At 41.4% G+C, this 25,665-nt stretch overlaps 1 protein-coding gene and 1 long non-coding RNA gene across 4 annotated transcripts in view; one reads left to right on the forward strand and one right to left on the reverse strand.

Moving 5' to 3' along the window:
• MINDY4 (MINDY lysine 48 deubiquitinase 4) overlaps window positions 1-25,665 on the reverse strand; it is a 74,209-nt gene that overhangs the window by 29,462 nt on the left and 19,082 nt on the right. For all 3 annotated transcript variants that reach the window (XM_058830966.1, XM_058830967.1, XM_058830965.1), the window contains 7 exons: window positions 24,884-24,993; window positions 23,794-23,910; window positions 21,041-21,129; window positions 17,415-17,516; window positions 16,387-16,450; window positions 15,328-15,393; window positions 14,963-15,030 (listed from right to left, as the gene is read on the reverse strand). In XM_058830966.1, the coding sequence (XP_058686949.1) occupies window positions 14,963-15,030; window positions 15,328-15,393; window positions 16,387-16,450; window positions 17,415-17,516; window positions 21,041-21,129; window positions 23,794-23,910; window positions 24,884-24,993 (616 nt within the window). The remainder of the gene's footprint in view (window positions 1-14,962; window positions 15,031-15,327; window positions 15,394-16,386; window positions 16,451-17,414; window positions 17,517-21,040; window positions 21,130-23,793; window positions 23,911-24,883; window positions 24,994-25,665) is intronic.
• On the forward strand, window positions 2,417-7,814 carry LOC131575448 (uncharacterized). The gene is made up of 3 exons (XR_009276805.1): window positions 2,417-2,505; window positions 3,088-3,178; window positions 7,731-7,814. It is a non-coding gene; the product is annotated as an uncharacterized LOC131575448 (long non-coding RNA).

Consider the following 25,665-nt stretch of genomic DNA (forward strand, 5'->3'; position numbering starts at 1 on the left):
CAAGGAGCTGGATGTGCCCAGGGAGCACTCTGGGTTTATTCTGGGTTTATTATTATATCCTCCTGCTGCACATCCACAGCACATTTGCTGCCAGCCTCCAGTCCACTTCTGTCCTGTGAACCCAGCTGGTGACACAGCTGAAATTCCTCAATTTCCCTACCAGGGGGACAAGAGTCACACGCCTCAATTATCTGGGCAAACTCCACGTTTTCCCCCATTCATTATTTTTGACATTGTTTCCCAATTCCCCAGTCCCTCACCTATCAAGATAACGAACAGAACCAGCATAACAACCTCTATCTTCTTATTCTTCCCTTTTTTTTTCTGAGTTGAGTCTCATTTACACATTTTTCTTTACCACTAACCTTTGCTCCTTGTCCTCCAGTGCAGCAAACGCCCTCAAACCTAATTCAACCTTTTCTTTGTGGTCTCATTTCCACTTGGGTCACATTCCTTATCCACAATGTTAAACAGCCTCCTTATATTCACATTTTATTTGGCAAATCCTACACATTTGAGTGAGACCCTACTCTCATTTTCTCTATCTTGTCTTCCAAACCTCCTTTTCCCAGCACCTTTTGTCCCTGGGTCCCTCTCTCAATTAGAAAGTGACATTTCACACAGCACTTTATTCCACTGCTTTTCCCTTTTTGAAAGCACAAAGCTTCAAATCTTGGTCTCACATCCTCCCACAAATATTGCTAAGGCTGTCACTGATTTTTCCTGTATTCTTGCCTTTTCTGGAAGGAAAAAAACATTGAATTCTTTCAAGCAAACTCCCTTTTTTATTATCTTTTAGCAGCTGTAAGCTGTGCTTCATTATTCTGCTCATTAATTGATTAATGTTGCAATCAGCTCTTGCCCAGTGAACACTTTGGCTACAAGGGCCTCTGTCCAATTCCCACAACAGGACCTCAAAGACAGGGAAGATCCTGAAAATTAGGAATTGCATGCAACCCATCGAGCAGGAGGCACAGAAGATCACTCACCCCAACAAAAAAGGGATCAATTCTTCCCTGCCAAGGTCTGGATCCCACCAAAATCTCTCCTATTTGCTCATCCCCCTATTCTTGGTAAATCTAACCTTCCTTCCTCATATTGTAAAATCACAAATGGCTCTTGAGGAGCCCTGAGATTCTCAGATTTGATTTTATTTTTCAGTTGTGTCCAGCTCCTTGTTTTTTTAGCACTGTAACATAATTGGCTGCAGCTTCCCTGTCTTTATCAAACACCAAAAGCTGCAAAAAACCACGATGGCATCTATTTATATCACACAACTGCAAGCCCTGGGTGAAAACTGCTCCTAGACACAATTTCCCCTGCTGCTGCTCTCCCAGGCACTCCCAAGTGGAGGGGAAAAGGTTTTCCCAGAAAACTGGCTCACAGAAAAATCGACTTCCATCAAGAGCTGAGAGTGCCCCAAGTGATTGGATCCTTCATGGGAAGCTGGAAGTGGAATTTTACCCCTGGCCCAGCCAAATGGGTATTTCACAGAAAGCCTTTCCTCAGCCACCAAACAACAGCAGGAGAAAAGGTGAATTTGGAACTCCAAATTGGAGCTTGGCTCTTGGACAGGAAAAGGTGTCAGCAAAGGAAAGTGGATTGAGGGTGGGGGACCCTTTGTTCCACCCACAACTCATGAGCCAGCACAGCATCACTTTCCTTTTCAAAGTCCTGCATGCCTGAAAGAGATTTAAGGTCCAGTAATGTGTCAGAATTTGGGGTTATTTTACAGTAAATGATACAGAAAGGATATAGGACTGAAGCCATAAAATAGATAGCCTTCGAGAAATAATGGGTTAAAACATAGAATATGAAGGGAACATCTGGAAGTAATAAACACAACGACAGGAGGGAAAGAGAAGGATAAAAAAAATCACCGGACTAAGCGTAATTTAAGCCGAAGCTAAAGCATGCCTAATGTCAATATGATAAGTTGGCCCTAGGAGGTTGGGAACTCGGCCAACTACACCGGGAAAGGACCAAATTTGGAAAGAAGTTCAAAAGTTTAAGGAGGAAGACTCCTCGGAGACCCTCGCCCACGATGAAGGCCGACCGGAACGACCCCCGAAAAGATCCTCAAAATAGAAGTTTCCGCCCACGCCCCGCCTACGGCACGCCCCATATGAATATGCATTGATATGATGTAATTCCAAACCTAAACTGTATAAAAGGCATGCTTTTGTTGTAAGACTTTGGAAAACTCCCTTTAGAGATTTCCCCAACGTGCACGTTGCTAATAAAATACCTCCTGTCTATCTGACTTAAACTGCGTCTCTTAGACAGTTATTCATCGCCTTTTGGGGCAAAATTCGGCATCAGTTCTGGCGACCCAGGTGGGACGAAACAGGAGACTCAGACTTTGAGGGGTTCCCTCCGAAGAGCCGGTCCGGGGCCGGGACCCTCTGGGGCCCCTGACGGATTTTTGTCAGAAGAGACTCCCCTCCCGGACCAGCGCTCTTCGGCAGAGGAAGGATTCCCTGCATCTCCTGCTCCAATTAAGAGGTATTTTTAATTGTTTATTGGTTTTGGTTTAAAGCGCTTTATTGGGACACGGGGGTCAGACGTGACCACCGAAGGGTAAACCAGGGGACGCCCTGGTAAAAATCCCTAATTGGTACCATTTGTGTTCGATATCTCGGACATCATAGGTTTTGGTACTATTGGTGTTTGTCCCTAATTGGTACCATTTGTGTTCGATATCTCGGACATCATAGGTTTTGGTACTATTGGTGTTTGTCCCTAATTGGTACCATTTGTGTTCGATATCTCGGACATCATAGGTTTTGGTACCATTGGTGTTTGTATGTGTTTTGTGTCATAGGTTTTGGTACCATTGGTGTTTGTATGTGTTTTGTGTCATAGGTTTTGGTACCATTGGTGTTTGTATGTGTTTTGTGTCATAGGTTTTGGTACCATTGGTGTTTGTATGTGTTTTGTGTCATAGGTTTTGGTACCATTGGTGTTTGTATGTGTTTTGTGTCATAGGTTTTGGTACCATTGGTGTTTGTATGTGTTTTGTGTGTTCGTTTTATGTGTTTGTTGCAAAGTTTTATAGGAGACATCTTGTCACTCTTTATGTAATAGACTGAAACGCGCATTGTGCTGTCTACGTGCCTTGAATTTGGGAAGCCGGTACTTCACAGTTTGAGGGCGACTTTTTTTGTGACAAAACCTGGTAAAACAATTTTATTTTATAAGTGTGTGTTGTATGTGAGGGTGAGTGAGACGCAGCGTAGCTGCGAAGCGAGAGGGAGTCCTGCTCCGCATTTCCTGTTCTTCGCGAGAAGCCAGGTCGGAAACGGACGAAGCGATTGAGATTGTGTGCATGAAGTGTTAAAATATATCAGCATATCGTGGTTGCGAGAGAGGGACTGTTTCGGTTAACAGAAAACGCAGATACAGGGGATAGTCATGGGAGGTCAACAGAGTAAGGACGTAAATATGAAAACCCCCTTAGGGTGCATCCTAAAGCATTGGAAGGACCTGGGAGGGAGTCCGGGGTTGGAAGGAGGGCAGCCCATTAAAATCAGAGATTGACGGGAGAAAAAAACAGCCCTCAGGGACTAGATAGTCCACAGGGGTCAGGGAGCTACATGAATGCTGACAGCCCACCCACACTGGAGGTTGAGGGGGAGGAAGGCAGTGGGTCAGAAGCAGAGAGCCGAAGGGAGACACGTAGCATACCCGAGCTCAGTCCATATGGAGATAGCAACACCTCCAGAAATGGAGGCGTCTGTAGAATGGAAACCAGTGCACCAAGGACTGGGGATAAAAGCAATTCACCGGGAGGCGACGTCCCTAAATTGAGATACAGCAAGAAGAATGATAATGAGGCATGCGAAAGGGAGGCAGAGAGTAACTCACAGAAACTGAACATAGTAATTCAGATAGAGGATAAGAGAAGTGGAGGGGGAGCAGAGGATGAGAGGAACCGCAGCCCGGGACAGGATAAGAGCTGGCAGATACAAAAGAGGCGACAGACGCAGGATGAGAATCGGATGGATTGTGTGATAGAGATAGGAGAGGAAAATGAAGAGCAAGAAGGGGGAAAGAAGAAAGAGAAGAGAAAGAATAGGGAAAGCATTGAGGCACAGGAAGAAAATCCCGGGGAGGGGACCAGTCACTCGTATTACACCAGATCTGTGGCACGGGGGGAAGCAAAGCAAGGGGAGAAAGGGAATCGCACGATAGCTCCTCTCCGACAAGTTATGCCAATAGTAGGGGAAAAGACTAGAGTAAAGGTGCCATTCTCGACGAGTGATTTGAACAATTGGAGGGATGAGGCAAGGAACTTCAGGAGGAATCCAGAGGGAGTAGCAAAGAGGTTTGAACTAATGGCAAAGAACTTAGATATTGATTGGGAGGATATAGAAGTGATGTTGTCAGAGTTGACAGATACGGAAAGGGAACTCGTATTGGAAACGGGGAGGCGACATGCCCAACTATTATCGGGGAGACTAGAAGATAATTTTCCCAGCAGTAAACCAGAGTGGGACCCGGGCAACGCGGAACACTATCAACGGCTAGTGCAGTATAGAGCTAGGGGAGGGTAAAAAGGAATTAGACTTTTTGATTGATACGGGAGCAACCTTTTCGGTTTTAAATCAAGAATTTGTACCTAAAAGTGATGAATTTGTGCAAGTTGTGGGAGCAACAGGCCAACCAGAAAAGGCTTACTTTTGAAACCCATTAAATACAAAATTGGGAAGCAAATGGGAATTCATCAGTTCCTGTATTTACCAAATTCACCAAAACCCCTACTAGGGAGAGACTTATTGGAGAACTTGGGGGCCGTAATAAAGTTTAACAAAGACCAATTGGAGTTTCAAGTAAATGAAGAACAACTGATTACAGCTCTAAGCCTAACGATCAGTTGTGTGGAGCCTAAACCTGAAAGCCACAATTTCGAGCAAATCCTGAGCAAGATGTACCCATTGGTGTGGGCTACTGATATACCTGGAAAATCAAAGCAAACAGCACCGATTGTCGTTGAACTTAAAGCTGGGACAAAACCGGTGAGAAAGAAACAATACCCTCTGAGGATAGAAGATAGGAAAGGGATTGAGCCCACAATCAGAAGGTTTATGGAACTGGGGTTATTGGTAGAATGCGAATCAGATTTTAATACACCAATCCTGCCAGTCAAGAAACCTAATGGAACCTATAGGTTAGTCCAGGATCTGAGAGCAGTAAATGAAATAACTAAGGCATTGCATCCGGTAGTTGCTAACCCATACACGCTTTTGACCAGACTGAAGGAGAATTTGGCCTGGTTCACCGTATTAGATTTAAAAGACGCGTTCTTTTGCCTCCCCTTAGCTCTCGAGAGTCAAAAGATTTTTGCCTTTGAGTGGGAATCTGTAGATAGTGGAAGAAAGACCCAACTCACCTGGACAGTGTTGCCCCAAGGGTGGTGCAATTCCCCTACGATTTTTGGGAATCAGTTAGCCAAGGAACTAGAACAGTGGGAAAGGCCGCTGGGAGATGGCACCCTTCTGCAGTACGTAGACGACCTCCTAATAGCAACAGTGACAGAGGAAGAATGCATTGAATGGACCATTTCCTTGCTGAATTTCCTGGGTTTAAATGGATATCGAGTCTCTCGACAGAAAGCACAGCTGGTACAGACACAAGTGGTGTACCTGGGATACGAAGTCTCCAGAGGACAGCGATCCCTGAGAGCAGCTAGGAAAGAGGCCATCTGCCAGATGCCCAAACCAGAGATGGTGAGAGATCTGCGCGCCTTTTTGGGGATGACAGGTTGGTGTCGGTTATGGATCTACCAGTACGGGATACTCGCTAAACCACTGTATGATTTGTTGAAGGAGGCTAAGAGCATCCTAGTTTGGACTCCCGAGGCAGAAGAAGCCTTCAAGAAGCTGAAGATGGAACTAATGAGAGCACCAGCCTTAGGTCTCCCAGATGTATCAAAACCATTCTGGCTGTTCTCCCACGAACGACAAGAGATGGCCTTAGGAGTCCTAGCACAGCAGCTGGGACCGCACAAGAGAGCTGTGGCCTACTTCTCTAAGCGATTGGATGAAGTAAGTAAAGGATGGCCAGGCTGTCTGAGGGCAGTGGCCGCAGTGATAATTAACATAGAAGAGGCCAGGAAGCTCACGCTGGGCCAAAAGGTGACTGTACTAGTATCCCACACCGTGTCAGCTGTGCTGGAACAGAAAGGCAACCATTGGTTGTCGCCTTCCAGATTCCTAAAATACCAGGCCGTTCTGGCTGAATCAGATGACGTAACCATTCAGGTAACTAACATTGTGAACCCAGCTTCATTTCTAGAAGGAAGAGCCCCGGCAGAACCCATCGAACACGACTGCCTGGAAACAATTGAAGCTGTCTATTCCAGTCGCCCGGACCTCAAAGAAGAGCCGTTCGAAGATGCGGACAACTGGTTCTCAGATGGCAGCAGCTTCGTGAAGCAAGGAGTAAGAATGGCTGGTTATGCGGTCACTACTACAGAAAGGGTAATTGAGTCGAACCCCTTACCCACAGGAACTTCAGCCCAGAAGGCAGAACTGATAGCTCTGACTCGAGCTCTGGAATTGGCAGAGAATATGCAAATCAATATATGGACAGACTCTAAATATGCCTTTTCTGTTGTACATGCTCATGGGGCCATCTGGAAAGAAAGAGGACTGTTGACTACACAAGGAAAAACAGTCAAACATGCAGAAGAGGTTCTGCGATTGCTAGAGGCGGTCCAACTCCCAGCTCAAGTGGCCATAATGCATTGTAAGGGACATCTGAAAGGCAATACTATTCCAGAAATAGGAAATAGAAAGGCAGATACAGAGGCCAAATTGGCTGCCACAAAGTCTAGGGAAGTGGGAATAATGGCCCTAATACCAGGAGACCTGGATATCAGTATCAAGCCAGATTACCAGGAATCAGACCATAAATGGATTCAAAGAAATAAGGGCAAAATATTAGAAAATGGTTAGGGTCAATTGGAAACAGGACAGTTAGTAGTACCAGGAAATGTGATGTGGCAGTTTGTAAAAGCAGAACATGAGAAGGCCCATTGGGGTTTGGATCCGCTTTACCAATATTTGCAAACCAGGATAGCAGGACCGAAATTATTTACTACTATAAAGCACGTAACATCCCAGTGCGAACGGTGCCTGAGAAATAACCCGAATACGAGAACCAAGATACACCAAGGAGCCATAAGTCGAGGTAAATTCCCAGGTGAAGTATGGCAAATTGATTTTTCTGAGCTCCCAAGAAAAGGGGGGCTCCGATATTTGTTGGTATTAACTGATACATTTTCTGGGTGGCCTGAAGCATTCCCTTGCAGGACAAACAAGGAAAGAGAAGTGACCGAAATACTGTTGAATGAAATCATTCCGCGGTTTGGGGTACCGAAGAGTATTTCCTCGGATAGGGGTACACACTTCTGTGCGAAAGTGGTGAGAGCAATAAGCAAAGCATTATGGTACCAAGCCTTGCCTATTGCTCTGCTGAGGCTGAGAGTCAAACCAAGGTCAAAAGAGAAGCTAAGCCCATTCGAAATCCTGTATGGTAGACCTTATGCTATGCAAGTTGTAAACGGGGATGCCATAGGCCAAATCGGTAACCAGTACATTTATGATTATGTAATTACAGTGGGGAAACAATTGGATAAGAATGCTACCGTGGTAGTAGAGCACCAACCTAAACAACCTGATTGTAAATTGCATCCGTTTAACCCCGGTGATTGGGTGTATGTTAAGAATCTTTTAGGAAAACCCCTACAAGAGAAGTGGGAAGGACCTTTCCAAGTGCTGCTGACTACCTTCACCGCGGTCCGGATCAAGGAGCGACCTACGTGGATTCATTACTCGCGGGTCAAGAAAGCTCCAGAGAGTAAACAAGAGGAACGGACATCATGACCTTGACTTCACCTCAAGCCCTTTCAACCCTGATCATTGGACTCTCGATAAGTATAGTTCTTCCCCGAGACTCTGACCCGATAGATCCATGGTCTCACGCACACCAGTGTACCCACCCGGAATGGGGAGCGAAGGGACCCTATTTCGAGGTATATGCCCTACGTAACAATCAGCCATACGCAAGTAAATTATGGCATCAATCTTCCATGGTAGCATACAAGGGAGACCAAATCCAAATTGGGTGTCGAGAGCTTGACTCAGTGGAAGGAAGAACAAAGCAGCTAGTATTGACAATTCGATCCTTGGGGAAGTCAGCATCCGAACATAACTTAATTACCTTTAGTCCGGTAAAAATGGGTAAGCCCACTATTTGGAGGCAGCAAAAGGGCCCAATTTCATGTCGGTGGAGTGATTTCCGGGAAGATCCAACCGGATCACAGCCCCAAAGACTTGCCCCAAGAAACCACTCCACCAGCGGAATGCAAACAATGTTTGGGCCAGTTATGATTATATCAAAAATAAGTGGCAATCGGTTAGCACAGAAGCATGTATTCCTAGAGGACAGCTAGGTTATGTTTGCGAAAACGCTGTAGTAGAGGCAGAAGATTTATGCTTAGATGCTGAGAATAGAGTGTGCACCTTTGAAGTGCTTTTGCGTAATCGAACACAGTCACAAGTTTACTATATAGGGAATGGGTGTGCTTGCGTACGGACAGCCTGTGACAATGTCACTATAGATAATTGCCAAGAGGAAACTAACAATACTAACTTTTGTGTATGCAACTTTACCAAAGTAGTGGGTTGCGATTTTCATTATACTGTCCCAATAACTACTCAACAGCTAATTAACACAGATTTTAACCTGTATCGAGAAATACCAGAATTGCAAATAGGGATGGATGTCAAAATTCTCAAAGCAATGCTTGCACACCCTAAAGTAAAGGAATTGGTGCAAAGAGTGAATCAAACAACTACACGGATGGTATGGCAGGTAGAACATGATTCAGAAAGAATAAAGAATGTCCTCACCGAAGTAGAACAAATAGGCCAGCATCATTGGTGGGATATCTTCACAGGATTTTCCCCAACAGCCACACAGGTTTTCAATTACCTGGTGCCCCCAATGATATTGGTAGTTGGAGCCTTGTTGGTTTTAACTTTTACAAATATTTTTATGTGGTGGAAGCTAAGGATCATAATGAAAAGGACCCAAATGGTTTGGGCTATGGTACGAGCGCATCAGCGCTCTTAGGATTAGACATCAGCACTCTTAGGATCAGACCTTGACGAAAGAATTCGTAAGTCATAAGAAAAGGGGGGAATGAAGCCATAAAATAGATAGCCTTCGAGAAATAATGGGTTAAAACATAGAATATGAAGGGAACATCTGGAAGTAATAAACACAACGACAGGAGGGAAAGAGAAGGATAAAAAAAATCACCGGACTAAGCGTAATTTAAGCCGAAGCTAAAGCATGCCTAATGTCAATATGATAAGTTGGCCCTAGGAGGTTGGGAACTCGGCCAACTACACCGGGAAAGGACCAAATTTGGAAAGAAGTTCAAAAGTTTAAGGAGGAAGACTCCTCGGAGACCCTCGCCCACGATGAAGGCCGACCGGAACGACCCCCGAAAAGATCCTCAAAATAGAAGTTTCCGCCCACGCCCCGCCTACGGCACGCCCCATATGAATATGCATTGATATGATGTAATTCCAAACCTAAACTGTATAAAAGGCATGCTTTTGTTGTAAGACTTTGGAAAACTCCCTTTAGAGATTTCCCCAACGTGCACGTTGCTAATAAAATACCTCCTGTCTATCTGACTTAAACTGCGTCTCTTAGACAGTTATTCATCGCCTTTTGGGGCAAAATTCGGCATCAGGACACAGGAAAAAAATGGTTTGATACAGATTACTGCAATAATGATCACTTCCTGCTGCACTTCTCAATAAAAACTTCTGTGGATGAGTAAGGGCGGAAAGAACTGTTAAAATTACAATAAAAATAAAATAAAAATGATATATAAATAGTTTGCCAATGGACCAGAAGAGGAAGATTCTTGTAGGATTGCTTGCAACCAGACAAGTGATTACAGAAGTAAACCCCAGATGACAAACAGATATATTTGACTGTGGTAAAGGGCATAATAATGGACAGCATTTAACATGATTTGATGCTTTTGCATGTTCTTATTTCAAAAATGGATTAGAATGGCAGATTAAGGAGATTTAACTTCTGCAGTTAGGTAAAATAGTACCACAGGAATGAAGAGTAAGTGCACAGAACAACATAATTTTAATCATTTGATTCCCCCCAGTGAAAAACTGTTTATTAATAAATTTCAGAGAATGAGGTGAATTGGTAATAATCAAGGACAGAGTTATTGGGTGTGAGAAATCCTACACTGATAAGGAGTCATAATGTGATTTATTTGGTTTAAGAAAAACTGGCTTTTGAAATACACATCAGCTTTTGAAATAAATTAATTAAATAACCACACAAAGCAACCAGCTCCAAACAATCAAAATTGCCCAACACCAAAATGGGAACAGCACAGATAACTCTGAAACAGGTCTGAACACCCTTTTCTGGAGCAGTAAGGACCACAGAAGTGGAGTTAACAGAGCTGGGGGAGCACAAGGAGGAAGATGTTGACGTGCATTTTCCATGAGCAGCCAACCTTAATGAAGTACACAGACTCCTCCTGACTTGCAAAATCAGTCTCCTTCTTTATTTTTTCCCACAGCCAAAGCCATTGTTTTACTTCTTCTCACAGAAACACTGCACAGAAAACATGGACAAGACACCCAGTGGCCAATCCTGACTGGAGAGTGACACATGACCTGGTAAAGCATCCCCAGATCCATAAAAGCCATGCAAACAGTGACAGAATTCTGATTTATGTGAGCAGCAAACTGAGCCTGGGTTTCAGATCAGGCTCTGTGCAGTGGCTCCAGGTGGGCTGAAAATGGCAATTCACTGTTTTTCCACAAAGGGATTCCACCCCAGGAATTTTCTCGTGTTCCTTGTTCTCATGGGCTCTCGTAACAAGGCTTTTATGCAGCAAGAGATTGCAGCCATTAGGAAAAATGTGGGAATGGGGCTGGTGAGGAGCTGGAATTTAAAGAAAGCTGAGGATCCAGTGAGTGCATCCAAAGGAGCCACATCCCACCCCAGGAATGGATTTGCATGAATAAGCACAGTGAGGAAGGGGCCAAGGGCTGGGAGAGGATGAGGCAGCAGCCAGCAGGGAAAGCTGTGCTGCACTCCCACTGCAGGCTGGAAATTCAGATTGTGGGGAATCACTCAAGCTGCCATTAAAACCAGAATATTGACAGCTTCCCTGCACTCAGCAGGTCTTGCAACCCAAATTTTGAGCTCATTCTCTCTCCCATGAATGGGAAAAATCCTGTAGCTCCCATGAGTGTGAAGATCCCAGCACACACCTTGCACACTCAGAAAGATTTGTCCCCTGAGCTGCTATAATACTGGTTTTTTTCAACAATTTTTAGCTGGCTGTTTTAAAACAAAAAATTAAAAAAAAACAAACCAAAAAACAGGTTACAATTGTTAGGAACCAGCATTCCTTCCTGTACCAGAAGCAACAACGCGTTCTCAGCAACTTCCTCAGGAATTCTCACTCCTCTCTGGCCATTTGTTATCAGCTCAGGCAGTGATGATCATTAGTGCTCGGAGCATGAAAAACTCATTACCCAAAATCTACAAAGCAGCGCAAACTCCCGCATTTCCTGGCATGCGTCCCCCTGAAATAAAAAATACTTAAGATTTGCCAGTGATTTCAGAACAACTGCCCAGCAGACCTGGCTGAAAGCTGGAATTTCCCTTCGCCAGGGAAAATCTGTAACAATGTAAAAATGATGGAGCTGGACCAAAAAAGCAGCAAAAGCAGCAGCAAGGATGAAGGCAGAATACAAAAATGGGGACATGGAGGTAACATCAAGGCCAGGGGGTTTAGGGATGCTGGAGCTTGCACCTTCCATTAATTGATCTAAACTTCCTTGAACATCTTGATACTCTTGGCATTCTCATCTCCCAGCACTGAAAGTTATTTATGCTGTGGAAAAAATTAGAATTGTGCTTGTTTTAACATCAAAGCGTGCTTCCCTGAGAGCACCCAAGTCTTTGCACTCTGAGGAATAATGTATTCAACCTGATCATGGGAATTTTTATTACTCCCAAGTTATTCCTCTCTATTGGTGAAGGGAAAAGATTTTTTTTTTTTTCATCTGTGCAAATTAAAGGGAAACTTTGTTCTCATCTTCTACTCTGTTCTGGTACTAATGTGACTTTACTGGCTGGGGACACAGGACTATATGCAAGATAAAATATGGAAAATCCTGTATTTATATGAAGCCATTAATGTGTTTTTATTCTGTTCTCAACTCTCAACACATTTATCTCTTGTCTGTCACAGAAAATTGAATTGATGTGTCCGGATAATTAAATTTCAAGTGGCAGTGCCAGAATTTCTGTCCTTTTTTTGTAACATCCTATTTAATGCCCATCACTAGGTGAGTACAGTGGAGACTGTTTTTGTCATAATGCTCTGCATTATCAACATTTAATCTCCCATTTTTCACTGACCTGCCACTAAAAAACAGATTTCATTTCATGACTCGATATTTACAGTGTTAAATTTCTTTATGAGCAGGTTATTTAGATTTTCTCACTTTATAGGGGATATAACAAAGCATTTCAAGGGATGATTTATGTCATTCTAAGACAGACACCCAAAATAAGTCAAATTAATCATGATTTTTTTTTTCCCTTTTTTTTTTTTTTTTTTTAGTTTAAAGGCCTAAATGCAAATACTTAAATAGAAAGTAAATAAATCATAGAGTCCTGGAATGGTTTGGGCTGGGAGGGACCTTAAAGCTCATCCAGTTCCACCCCCAGCCATGGGCAGGGACATCTTCCTCTGTCCCTGGATGCTCCAAGCCCTGTCCAGCCTGGCCCTGGACACTTCCAGGGATGGGGAGTCCACAACCTCTCTGGGAAATAAACATCTTTAAGATAGATCATTTCACTAAAACTAGAAAAAAATCTAAGTGCTGTCAACTCCTCAACTAAAATTAAATAATCTTTCTATTTCAGTGCAATATGCACACAAAAATAGGGACAGCTGAAACTTCCATGGAGTTTTCTGTTGTAAAAACCTGCTGATTTTTCTGTTTAAAAAAAACCCATAACTGGGACAGAACAATTCCAGGGAGATCTATTACTGGCTGAAAATTCCATTAGCTAAACCAGCTCTTATTTGTCTTCAGCTGTTCATCCAGAACTATGCCAGTTATGTAAATAATTGCTTACCATGCTGGTAACACTCTCTGAATGGTACATATTTCTTCAGGATATCAGCACTGAGTTATTTGTCTTGATATTTTTAATATCCTAAGAGAAGCACGGTGACACAGGCAGCTAAATCGATGGCTGAAGATTACATAAACAAAACTCAGTTTGCACTTCTAAAAAATAAAATTTGTGCCAAGGTCTAAAAAACAGAACACACTTTCCATTGTGTTTAAAAGCAGAAAAATTCCCATTTCTTGTAAACGAAAGATAGGTACCAATGCAGTGTCTTACACAGCACCAGCTAGAGGAGAAACAGTACTTTAAAATGAAGTTTTGTGAGAAAATCATGACAATTCCTCAAAATAGAACTGCACTTCTTAAACTGTTCTGACATTCTGGATCAGATCTGTAAAAATATTTAGATAGTTTAAAATGTAAGCAGGCACCATAAGGAATTGTCACGTTCACTTTAGACACAGCTCCCCCAAATAAAAACACAAATGATTGATTGGCCGTGTCATAATCCATCTGGTAGGAACTGGGAGGTGATGAGGGAGAATATATCCTTGCTTAAATTATTAAAGAATATTTATCATTTTATAGCAAGCAAAGCAGTGCAGACAGCAGCAATTATGACCTATAGATCATTACTTGCACAAGGAACTTTATTCATCTGAACCTCTCCGTTGTAACCAGCTCAGAAAAATGAGAATAAATGGCATGTGCTCCAAAATTATCACATTATTTGTGTTAGAGCACAAAAGTGGAGTCAAGCCAAGGGCTGTAGTGTTACTATAAGCAAAAGAAAGGGAGAAATTACAATAAAACAAAAAAAACTCAAATTGCAAACACTTGCTGGGATCCCAGCAGGTGAGCAACTGATTGTGGGTCTCAAATTTGGACTGAGCTGCTGTTTCTTGTCAAGACAATGCAGAGCTGCAAGAAATAAAAGCTTCCATGAATTAGACTGGTGCTGCTTTCAGGCACAGCTGCTCTCTCCGTGTCACTTGTCACTGCAAACTGGCAGGGAGCAGCTTCCCCTTGCTCCTGGGGACTTTCACAAGAGGGAAAATTTGACTCAACGAAGGAAGCCTTTACATTCTGACCCACTGACACTCACAGCACCACAGAAACACCTTCACGCCGAATAAAAGCTCAATTAAATGCCACACTGTGCTTGGGCAAGCCTCAGTGAGTTTTGGAAGAGGTTATGATGACTTCCCAGGAGTTAGAGCTCAGAATATTCTTGACAGCAATAAACTGAGAGCAGATTTGTCATACTTTACTTACAGCTACCTAAAGATGAGCTGCATCACCCATTTTATTCTGCCTTATCACTAACAGAGAGACTGGGGAAGTCAGCACAGTGAGGTCATGCCCTCCTACCTAAGATAGCTCAAGTATATGAAATAAATAACCTTTTAAACGAGTCTTGCTTAAAATGTCAAGGTAGGGAGAACAAAAATCTACCTCAGACATGAAAACTAATGTTGAGCTGGAGTATTTGATACCAGATGTGGTGGACTGATCCCTACAATAGATATATATAGATATCTCTAATTACACACACACACAAGTGTGTGCATACAACAAGAAAAGCCAAAATTAGGTGAGTAAATCTGCTTAACTCCCCCAATATTTATCAAACACCAGGACAGATTAAAAAGGGCAGAGATTAGAGCACACCATGGATTTCTCCTCACTTTCCACAGCCCACTTTGCTGTGCAGTTTATAAAACAAGGCTGGAGAGGCACTCACAGGTTGATGGATCTTGATAAGATGACAGACACAGTCAGGAGGATGCACCCATAGGGACCAATTTCAAACTGAAAAAGAAAAAGTGTTATTTTGTTTGTTTGTTTGTTTGTTTAGCTAGGGGTTTTCAGTGTTATTTTGTTTGTTATGTGTAGATTTTTTGCCCGATCCTCCAGAAATGCAAATGGAACTGAAGGCAGAAAGGAATTGCTGTGATTTATGCTGAAGCTGAATTTGTTGCTGTGTTTGTTACAAAGTCCATAAAGTGTTAGAAACAGTGCTCAGAACACATTTTGTGAGACTGACAGACACAAAGGCTGGCAGCTGGACCATAATTTGTTTCATTAGTACATAATTAAACACGGTACCTGGTGAATATTCTGCTGCAGAAATCCAATCAGATCCTCATATCTCGTGGCACTGTGAAGTATTAGCTGGGAAGAAATGAAAGAAGGAAGAAAGGTTACTCAAAAAACAGTAACTCATTTCTATGACCTGAAAGCTGAAATGAAGCAACCAAAACTTTCAAACTGCCTGGAAAGATCTGAACTAACAAAAAGAAATAAAGATCTAATAAAATCTACCTCTTACTGTTGTCATTTGGCACAGAATTATACCTCAGCACCTCATATATTCTGAATTTTTCAATGCTGCTTTTTGATGATGTTTAAGTTTTTTGAACAGTCACTTTGATTCAATTTTAAGCATTGCCTATGCAATGAAAAACAATTCATAGAACAGAGGAACACTGAAGCTTCAGAAGACACAGGATGGGCAAGAAGCTCAGGGGTTTGTACTTAAATAGTGAGACATTTATCACACTCAGAGATCATGAGTATTCTTATTTAACATGAAATCCAGGAGTGCTCACAGATCCAGCCCCTCACTTCAATATTCTTTGCCTGTTTTTCCATCTTCAGATGTTTTGAGACAGCTATTCCCCCGTTTAGGAGGCCAAAAACATTTCCTCCAACCACTGGAGCCTGGCTGAAGGCACCTCTGCTTGCAAAGCCATCAGAGAGCCTCAGATGGAAACACAGCATAACTGGAAAGTGTTCTGCCATATGGAGCTTCTGGAGAGGGAAAAAAGGCAAAGAATTCTGTGTAAGACAAGAAACAAACAGTGCCTTTTCATGCTCATGGTCAATTGGAAGGACCCACGTTCATTTTTACTGTGTGTCATTAAAAGCAGGCAGAGCTTTTAGGTTTGGAAGGCAAATGGGGGGAAAAAAAATGGATTTCAGAGAGCCCAGCTGCCCACAACCACTGGGACAACTCAAGCTATGGGTTTTTATTTCCTGTTGGGTTTTGGATCATAACTAATTTGATTTTAAAGCATTTGGAGAGCAACAGAAATCAGATCTATTGAACTGAAATAGGGAAAGCAAAAAAGAGGATCTGGAGATGGGAGTCACACAGAGCCTTACAGTTTCTAGGATTCCATCTGCCTTGTATTTCCCTGTGGGAGTGAACTGCTGTCTTCCTGATGGCCTGAAGGGAATTTTCAGACAAAATCCATGTTAAAAGGAAGAAAATGGCATTAAAGAGAAATCAACATGTTATGTGAGCTGAATTATGTGCCAAAGATTTGCATCATTATTATTATTATTATTTTAATGACTTTTAAAAGAAAATATCCTTGTAATTAAGTTTATATTGTAAACCAAACTTGTATCAGTGAATCAAACACTTTATCTGTGCTGTGCTCAGTCTAACATGAATTACAAGTCTCTCCACAGAGAAAGAGGATAAATATAATTTTAAGATGTTAATGACAGTTTTTACTGCAAAATATTTTTAGAGCAATGACATTCAAACAAGCAGAAGAACATACGTAAAATATCATAGAGGAAGCAGGTTTGAGATGTAAAAATATGTGAAATATCATTTGAAATGTCTTTGATTTTCTGTTTCTCTTTCAGGTTTACAAAGGATTTCCGTGCCCCAAAACCTCTCTGTTATTTTGCAGCTATCTTAGTTTATCTAATAAAGGAAATTAATTATGGCCATAAAACCTGACTCACTTTAAAATGTCCTTTAGGTTCCAGTGCAGCCAAAGCTGGGATCTGAAAGTTGGGTGTTTTGTGTACAAGCAGCCTTATTGCATTGCATAAACTAAGCAGGCAAATACAGCAAAAGGAGCTTAATTCCAGCCATAACAGAATATCCTGCAGTACAGGAGCAGAATTCTCCATCTGGAAAAATAATTCTTAATGAAAAGATTTTGGATACAACCAATTAAATCCACAGGATCTTTCACAGCAACCTCAAAGAGTTTTGTCTACTCTGCCCCAGCTACTGGGGCAGCAGAAACCACATTTTGCATCGCTCCTTAGGCCTTTTTAGGTGGCATAAATGCAGCTCACCAAGCATTTATATTGTAAATCATGTAGGTTTGGGACAGATAAAGGTGCAAGAGCAGTGCCCAGTGACTAAAAGTGCTTCTCCTACTCACAGTGCCACCAGGGCTTTCTCGTGGCCCCCCGCACGCCACAGGATGTCAGCGAGAGCCAGGGAGAGGCACTTGGTCCTGTGAGCTTCTGAGGGCTGGAGACAACTGCAGTCCAGGAAATAAAGGAGAGAAACAAGCACCAAAACGTGAGGGCAAACAGATTCACGGCAGGTTTGTCCCAAAAAGAACAAAAGCATCCTTAGAGACAGTTTGGTAATGATTAATAACAAGGCTCCGGTGAGCTGAGTCAGAAAATCTTTATTTAGGTACCTCAGTTCCTCTACAGCTGAGAAAGAGGATGGCCAAAAAGCCCTGTGAGTTGAAGAGGCAGCTGGTTTTGTCAGTGGGGAGACATTCCAGGCTCAAAGTACAGCTGAATCCCACCTTTCCCTGGGAATCAAGCAGCTGGATGAGGCCACGAGAGCACTCACTGCGCTCCCTGAACTGAGACTTCTCAGCCTCCACAGAGCCCTCGGGAGGGAGATGCAATTGGGGTCACCAATTTTGGAACCATTCTTTGAGGAGAAACCTCATTTTAGGCATTTAAGAAGGCACCTTGGACCCTGAGGATTATCAGAGCCAGTGAAGGGAGGTGTAGGGAGAAAAACTCCCTGTTTAGATTGCTGCAGAACAAACTGGGCACACGGGGTGGGTTTCTTCTCAAGTCAGAAGGAAAACATTGGAAGGACATTACTGCACCAAAGTCAAGTGGGAACAGCTCTGTGATGCTTTCTGGGGACCTCTAGGAGTTTCTGTTGCTCCTAATGCTGGTTATAAATAAATGCCAAATAAAAATTTGGTTATAAATAAATGTAAAATTGCTATGTCTCTGTGTTCTGTGACACTGCTCCTGTCCTACAGGTGAATTTAAGTGATGAAATTCACAGTCTTCACTTCTAGGAGATCATTACTTAAGCTGGTGTCTGATCTATAAGGAATGATTAAAATTAAACTGTTTTTATCATTAAAAGCAATGGATGAAAATCAAGAGTAAATAAGGTATGATCAACAACAGGAACTGGCTAAGAACAGATGTGTTAATTATCACACCCTGATCTTCTGAAAGGAAGAGTTCCTCTTCCACAGAACATATTTTTAATTGCTTGGACAAAAAAGCAGGTAAATGCTTCAGGGAACAATCCCATACTGGCAAATAATGGACAAGAGAAGCTACTTAATCTTTAGACCTGCAATAAACCTTTCAATATTCTTCAAGGGGATTGTTTTATGTTTTAAACACAATTTTTAGTTTCTAAAGGCATTCATACTTAATTTCTGAATATTTTATTTCTTAACTCTTTTAAACAAATCTACACCACAATGCTTTTACCCACTACTAAACTTTCTCCAAAGAACTGTCTGCAATAAATGCTGCTTGCGTCTTTTTTAAATAAGGTGTGTGCCACAAAGTCAGGACCTAAAACATTACACAAAGTGGAAAACTGGCAGATTTGAGAATAAACCCAATATCCAAGAGGCTGAAGAAGTGGCCAAAAGATCCCATGGCCATGGGAAGAACATAACTGGAGTTTTCTCTAGTGGCTTCAAGAATGGCACTCTTTGAAATTCAGATTTTATCGGTTTCAGAGAGTTACCAGCCTGGGAGATGAGGACAAAACCTGTTCCCACTGTTTGAGTAAAAGATCTAATAATTCAAAAGACTAAACAAGAAACACCAAACATCAAAAAAATTAAACAGACTTTCAAGTTCAATGTCTGCCTTGAATATAATGTTCATTTAGAGAATGTTTCCCTCTCTGAAGGATGTGAGATATGAGAAATAATTGGTGAGAGTTTTCAAGTGAAAAAAATAATCACAACTTTCTCTTATCTCTGCCCGTGTTCTAACACAGACACCCAGAAATTCATGGGAATCACAATGTCTGAGAGAGGCAGCAGAGGAAGAAGGAGATATGATAATTATTTCTTGAATGTTGAAGAAGCCTGAAATCAACCACTTCTTGTGAAGTGGTTGATAATTTGAAAATCCAGGTTAGAATTTGAAAGGAATATTTATCCCCTTCTGCCTGCTGAAAGTTTCTGCCCATGGCAAACACAGCATAAGAAAAGCATGTTTATCTCATGAAAAAAAACAAAAATCTTTTAAAACCATGTGGATAATAAGAGAGAGAAAAACAGGAGAGGCAAATCCTGCTGAGTAAACAGGATGGCACGAGGTGGGACACCCAGTTTAAACAACCTGACCTCCATCCACCTATTTGGGTGGCACACAATTTTATTTCATTTATGATCTCTGAACCATGCTGCAAAAGGGAAATTAATATCTCTATTTTCACTAAGGATGACCTGAGGCTCAAAGGGAACAAGGAGCAGATGATCAAAGGCTGTCCTCAAAGCTGAAAGAAATTCTTGTTTTTCACAACCAGAAATAATTCTTCTGTGGAGATTCCTGGTCATAAAATCTAAATATGCACTGAGTTTCCTGCGAGAAAGTTTCTGAGGTTTTTCTTTTATGTAGAGAAGAACCTTGAAAAGTCTGCCCTCGTTATAATCTCAATTTTAATCCTAAAGTTTTGCAGGGTAATTTCTGTCACTTCCCATCCTGGATGCTGAAGACAAATAATGATGTTCTACAGGCACCTGTTTCTTTCCAATATTGATGGAAAGCAGCCCAAACAATGAATTTACAGTCAGGCTAAGCCAGACAGCACTAAGGAATATCAACAGAGACCACAGCATTTTCCTACACAGTTCCAAGCAGAAAAATGGACATTTAAGGCCAAAATTTAATACAAGAGGAAGATTTTTATATTGTAAGGTAATGAAGTTCTAGAAGGATCTCAGCATGAAAGTTTCTCTTTCGACTAAATCAAGGCCACAATAATGGAGGTCACAAATAAAAGAAGGTGGTGGCAACACAAACCAGTAAAACAATTTTCCTTTTGTGGAGGCTTTGTGGAATTTTTCTTTTGTAATGGACATAATGTCTTATTGAAAACAAAAGGCAAATATATGAAAGCTGGTAATAAGGTAGTTTTTGAGGCATTATTTTCCTGAACTGAATTCAGTAACCCATGCTCCTTTAGCAACGTGACAAGCACATTATTATTATAGCAGTCCAAGCAATTTCCTTGTCAGCAGCAACATCTCACAAAATTCCTTTAAAGCAAGCAGAAAATACACAGAATATAAATTCAGTTTCCATTAAGGAGTTTAAACAGGAATGATCAAATGCAGTTACAAGAAAAGCAGTCATTATAACTTTAATTTTTCAACCCTGTTGAGATTCTTAGTGTCAAACACTGGATGAACTTCATGGTCTTTCAAACTTTGATTACTTTTTTTGTTTGAAATCCAATTTCCATGAGGACCTTGAGGCTAAACAATTTTCACTGGCCTCAATTCAAGCTGTTTGGTTTTTGTAGAGGTTCTTGGGTTAATCACAAGCAATTACACAAATAAGACACCAACTTCTACATTCCTACAGTTCAATGGGAAGTAAACACAACTAAATCAGATGCTGCCTTCTTTCTCTCTCTCTGAAACAAAAAGTTCAGAGAGTTCAAACTCAAAAGGCTGAGTGGCTGCAGCAGAGAATTATTATTTTTTTTTATTATTATTTTTTTTTTACTTCTGTAGGGAAAATTCCTGAAGTGTCACTGCCTTACCGGGTGTCTTTATTCCTGTTGCTGTCTGCAAAGATCAGCTGCTGCAGGACACAGGCTTGGACAGCAGCCAGAACTCCACATGGACCACCCTGGGGGGAGAACGGGACCCTTCATGAGCAAAAAGCTGATGGGTGCTGGGGAGAGCCCCTGGGAGCTCCCATCCAGCCCAAATCCATCCTTCCACCCCTCTCTCTCCAGACATGACTTCACAGCGCTCTCTGTGGCTCTGGGGTTTTGTGCAAGCCGATGAAAATCAGTGGTTTTAAGTGTTTTTGTGGTTTTGACCTTTCCTGAAAAGACACAGACATCTGTAAGGTCAAAAGAAATGTGGGGTTTTATTTAAATCTGGGATATATGAATTAAAAATTTCCTTGTCCCTACAGAGCTGAAGTGTGATTTTCAGAGAGAAATCAAACCTGAGTGTTTTCCAAGGACTGAAAACAAGCCTCGCTCTTGAACCTCCCCTCAGCACCTCCAGTTCCCACCTGCACCACTAAACAAAGATTTCAGGTTTCAGCACAGCCCTGTGCACCCCAGATCCTCCCTCTCTCCCTCCCTTCTCACTGGGGAAGAGGAAGAAAACCAAGAAAGTCTGAATCTTTCAAAATTTGATAGAGAAATTTGAAAGTGAATCTTCCAAATCAGCAGTCTGAGAGGGGAAAAAAATCACAATAGCAAAAAATGCCATGAAAATAAATTTTATAATAAATAATAATAAATAATTTATAAAAATATTTTTATAATATATATAAAAATATAAATAAATATAATAAATATACATAAATTTTATGGAAAGCTGGTTTGGGCTCCATGCAGGAGACAAGGCTGACACCACAATGCCACCCATGAAAATCCTCTCAAAACCCTGCAGAAGGAGGGAGAGGAGAGCCAGCACTGCTGTTTTCACACAGCAATGTGATTAAAGGATCAGTTTAACTCTCTGATTGTCCTAAGGGCAGCATCAAGGGAAGGGGACCTGCAGGAAAATGCAGTGTGGAATTTAGAAAATAACCTAATTCCTGGAATTAGGAAACAGCTTAGATATCGACATCTTCCCATTTCTCGTTTATATTTTACATACTCTGCCTCTCTAGATTTATTTAAGTAACTGATGAGTGAATAATCTGAAATATATCAAGGAAAAAAGCAAGGTTTGTGTCAGTCCATCAGGGAGAGCCTCCCAGTCAAAAATAGAAATGACAGGATTTATTCTAAATATCTTCTTACAGCACCACAAAAAATTAACGTAAGAACTGAACAGTTGTTCAGCTGAATTGAATTTTGGAAGTGAGAAGGAAATACATTAACGAGCTGAAAGAGGCACAGTCTAAGCAAAACACTATTCCTGCACTGAATTCATGGTGGGGAATTTAATGGCCAGTGAGTGGCTGGAAGTGATGAGATATTCTTTCTCCAGGCTGGAAACACCAAAGTAACCTTTACTGTGGGCCAGTGACCACCACTGCCAAGGTTCCTTTTGGAGTTTAAATTAAGATTTAATATCTTTTTTTCCTACTAGGCTTTGTAAGATAGGCAGCTCTCTTCTGAGATCACCAGCCTAATGAAATATTTAACCAGACCGAGGTAAGTTAATTAAACATCCTAATGACATGTTTATTAGCCATTGTCCTTTCCTCAAAGCCTCTCTTCCTCTCATTTCTGTATAATGGTCTACTTCTCTCAGGCCAGATAAAGATTTTCTGCATCAGCACAGAGGCTTAATGAGTGTTTTGTAAAGAGGAGCCTACAAGAATTTACTGAACTCCTCAGATCCTGCTCCTGAGGGGACACACCTTGTGTGGGTGCCCCAGGAGCAACTCCACATCAAGCTGGGGAGGATCCATTCTTCCACGGGGTCTGGTGGGTTTTGGGGGCAGCTCCACGACCCCGTGGCACGAGGGTGGTCCCTGGGCTGAGATGTGAATCCAAGGTGAAGAACAGAGAGCAGGGAGGGGTGAAGCACTGGCTGTGAGCCAGGAGCTCAGGCAGGGCTCACAGGGAGAGCTCAGAGAAGCCACTGAAAGCCCCAGGTCAGAGAGCACCACAAACATCTCCCTGGGATGGGCATGTTCTGTCCAGGCTGGCCCAAGGCGTGGCACGGTGCTGCTGCCAGCTGTGGCCACCACGGGGCCCTGCTGGCCATTCCAGATGTGCCCACTGCTGGATGTTGCCAGGGAATTGATGAAAACCTCGCTGTGGGGAGGAGCTGGGCTCTTGTGGCTGCAGGAGAGGGGAGCCCAGCAGCAGTGCCAGTGCCCCAGGGAGCCTGCAAGATGTTTGTTCCTTTTATTCCAGGAATGAACCTCAACACCTGACCCCAATATCTTAAGGAAGTAAAAATCCCCATGTAATTTCCCAGGCAACTCTTGCTCCATCTCATTTTGAGTCAGATCAAGCTGCATCTTAAACCTGTTTGGCCCCACATATCATTTTTCTCTTAAACTCCACCCTTGATTTATGTTCTTTTATTCTTTTACCACCACTAGCTTTCAGCTGCAGTGGCTCCTCTTCCTCCCTGTGAATAATTCCCCATACACACACACAGATTTGCACACTTTCTGCAGCTCCCTCACATTCTCCTCCACCCATCTCAAGTCTCCCATCACAACTTGACAAGGTGACAGCATCCACTGGAAAGCAGAGTTTAAAGAGAAAGTCTTTAGAGAACTGATTTTTTTCACTGCTGAGGCACACAGCCTTTGTAAAGTCAGTGTGAAAAGCAAAGATCACTGTTAGGAAGGAATTTACAGTACCTTTTTCTGCACAATGCCGTATTTTAGCTGTGGGATATTGTTAAATGTAAAACTCTGCATTTTCCATTCTTCACTGAAGCAACAAAGACTAGAGCCAAACAGAAGATTTTTTAATTCCTATAAAAGAAAGGGAAAAAAAAAAAATCTCATTTTAAAAACAAATCCAGAACACAGTAATTTGTAGAAAAGAAAGGAGGAGTGTGGAAGGGTAATGACTAACTCTGTACAACCACCCTCTTCTGTTTTATCCATACTGTAAATAGCAACACCCCAATGAAAAGGAGCAATATTTTCCTTTTCCTGCCATATTCCTTCCACTCATAATGCTGGGAGCTGCTCAGCACTGGAAAATATTTATGTCTAATGTCTGGGGCACAGTTTCCCATGAAAGCATCCCAGAACATTGCCTGGAATTGCACAGCTCAATGCTGACATGAGGGAGAAAAGGATGAGACAAATGTTAATTAAACATTTGATTTCTGTATTTCAGGTGCCACAAATCCAGATTTCGGCTCTGAACAACTGCAGACCACGACCATCCAGCAGTAACCACGCTGAATAAATTGCATTCATGCTAAAGCAGAGCTCAGGAAATAGGAAAAGACTACTCAGGGCTGGTAGAGTTACTTCAAGCTGTTTGATCTAGAAATTAAACTGGAAGACACCTTTGTTTTATTTAGTCAGGGGTTTTTTCTCCTCTGTCTGAATGGGAAGGAAAAGTATTTAATAATTTTATCTCTGCTCAAAATAGGGGAGATAAATAAACAAGGCAGAAAGAGTGAGAGGGTAATAATAAACCACTGTCAGTTGAAAGGAGTGCAGAATAAGCACATGAAAAACTGACTAGAGAAATTAAGGAAATAATACAAACTTAATTAATTAAAGCTATTATCTGTGCTTCAAGTGGGCTGATGCATGAGGGTATTTTTCTGAATTGAGCCATCACCTGGACAGGGAATATTCTCTGGAATGCAGCACATGTCCAAAAGTACAACACAGAGCCACCCACTGCAGCTTCAGCTAAGGCACCTCAAATAACATCTTCACAAATCTTCACAAATCTACACACATTTACCATAATTAGTCTTACTTTTGCAAGAGAAATATCAATTGCCTTTGATACTATTTGAAGCATATAGAGTGTTGAAAGATCTGGAGTCTTATTAACTTCTCCAGCTGTCTCCTCATCCTCGACATCAACTGAAAGGAAAAAAAAAGCAAGTGTTGGATGGAAAGAATTGTTTTCCCCAGTACTCTCAGTGCTAGGGGATCATCAACATGAAAATTAACATTTATTGCCTTTATAAAATGGAAAATATAAGATAAGAAAATAAGAGATAATATAATATATATTATGTATTATATGTTACACATTATATTATACATATATTATATATAATACAATATATATGTTTTATATTATGTCATATAATATATAATATATAATATTATATACTATATTGTATATAGTATATAATATATAATTTATTGTATATTGTATATTGTATATTATATATTATATATTATATATTATATATTATATATTATATATATTATATATTATATATTATATATTATATATTATATGTTATATGTTATATGTTATATGTTGTATATTGTATATAATATATTATATATTAAGAGATAAGATAAGATAAGAAAAGGTAAGGAAAGAAAAGATAAGAAAATAAAAGAAAGGGTGGATAAAAATGCACAAGCCAACCTTTGTTTGTTTATTTCCTAATGATTTCTTTGTCTTACCTGAAAGTTTATAGCAAATTTATAGCAATTGCTCTAAAGCAACTAAGAATTACAAAAGCAGCCACTCCTACGTATTTATTTGGCCACAGCTGCTCTGCACAATAAAAAAGA

The sequence above is a fragment of the Poecile atricapillus genome, chromosome 2 (genome assembly GCF_030490865.1).
Source record: "Poecile atricapillus isolate bPoeAtr1 chromosome 2, bPoeAtr1.hap1, whole genome shotgun sequence".
Taxonomy (NCBI): Eukaryota; Metazoa; Chordata; class Aves; order Passeriformes; family Paridae; genus Poecile; species Poecile atricapillus.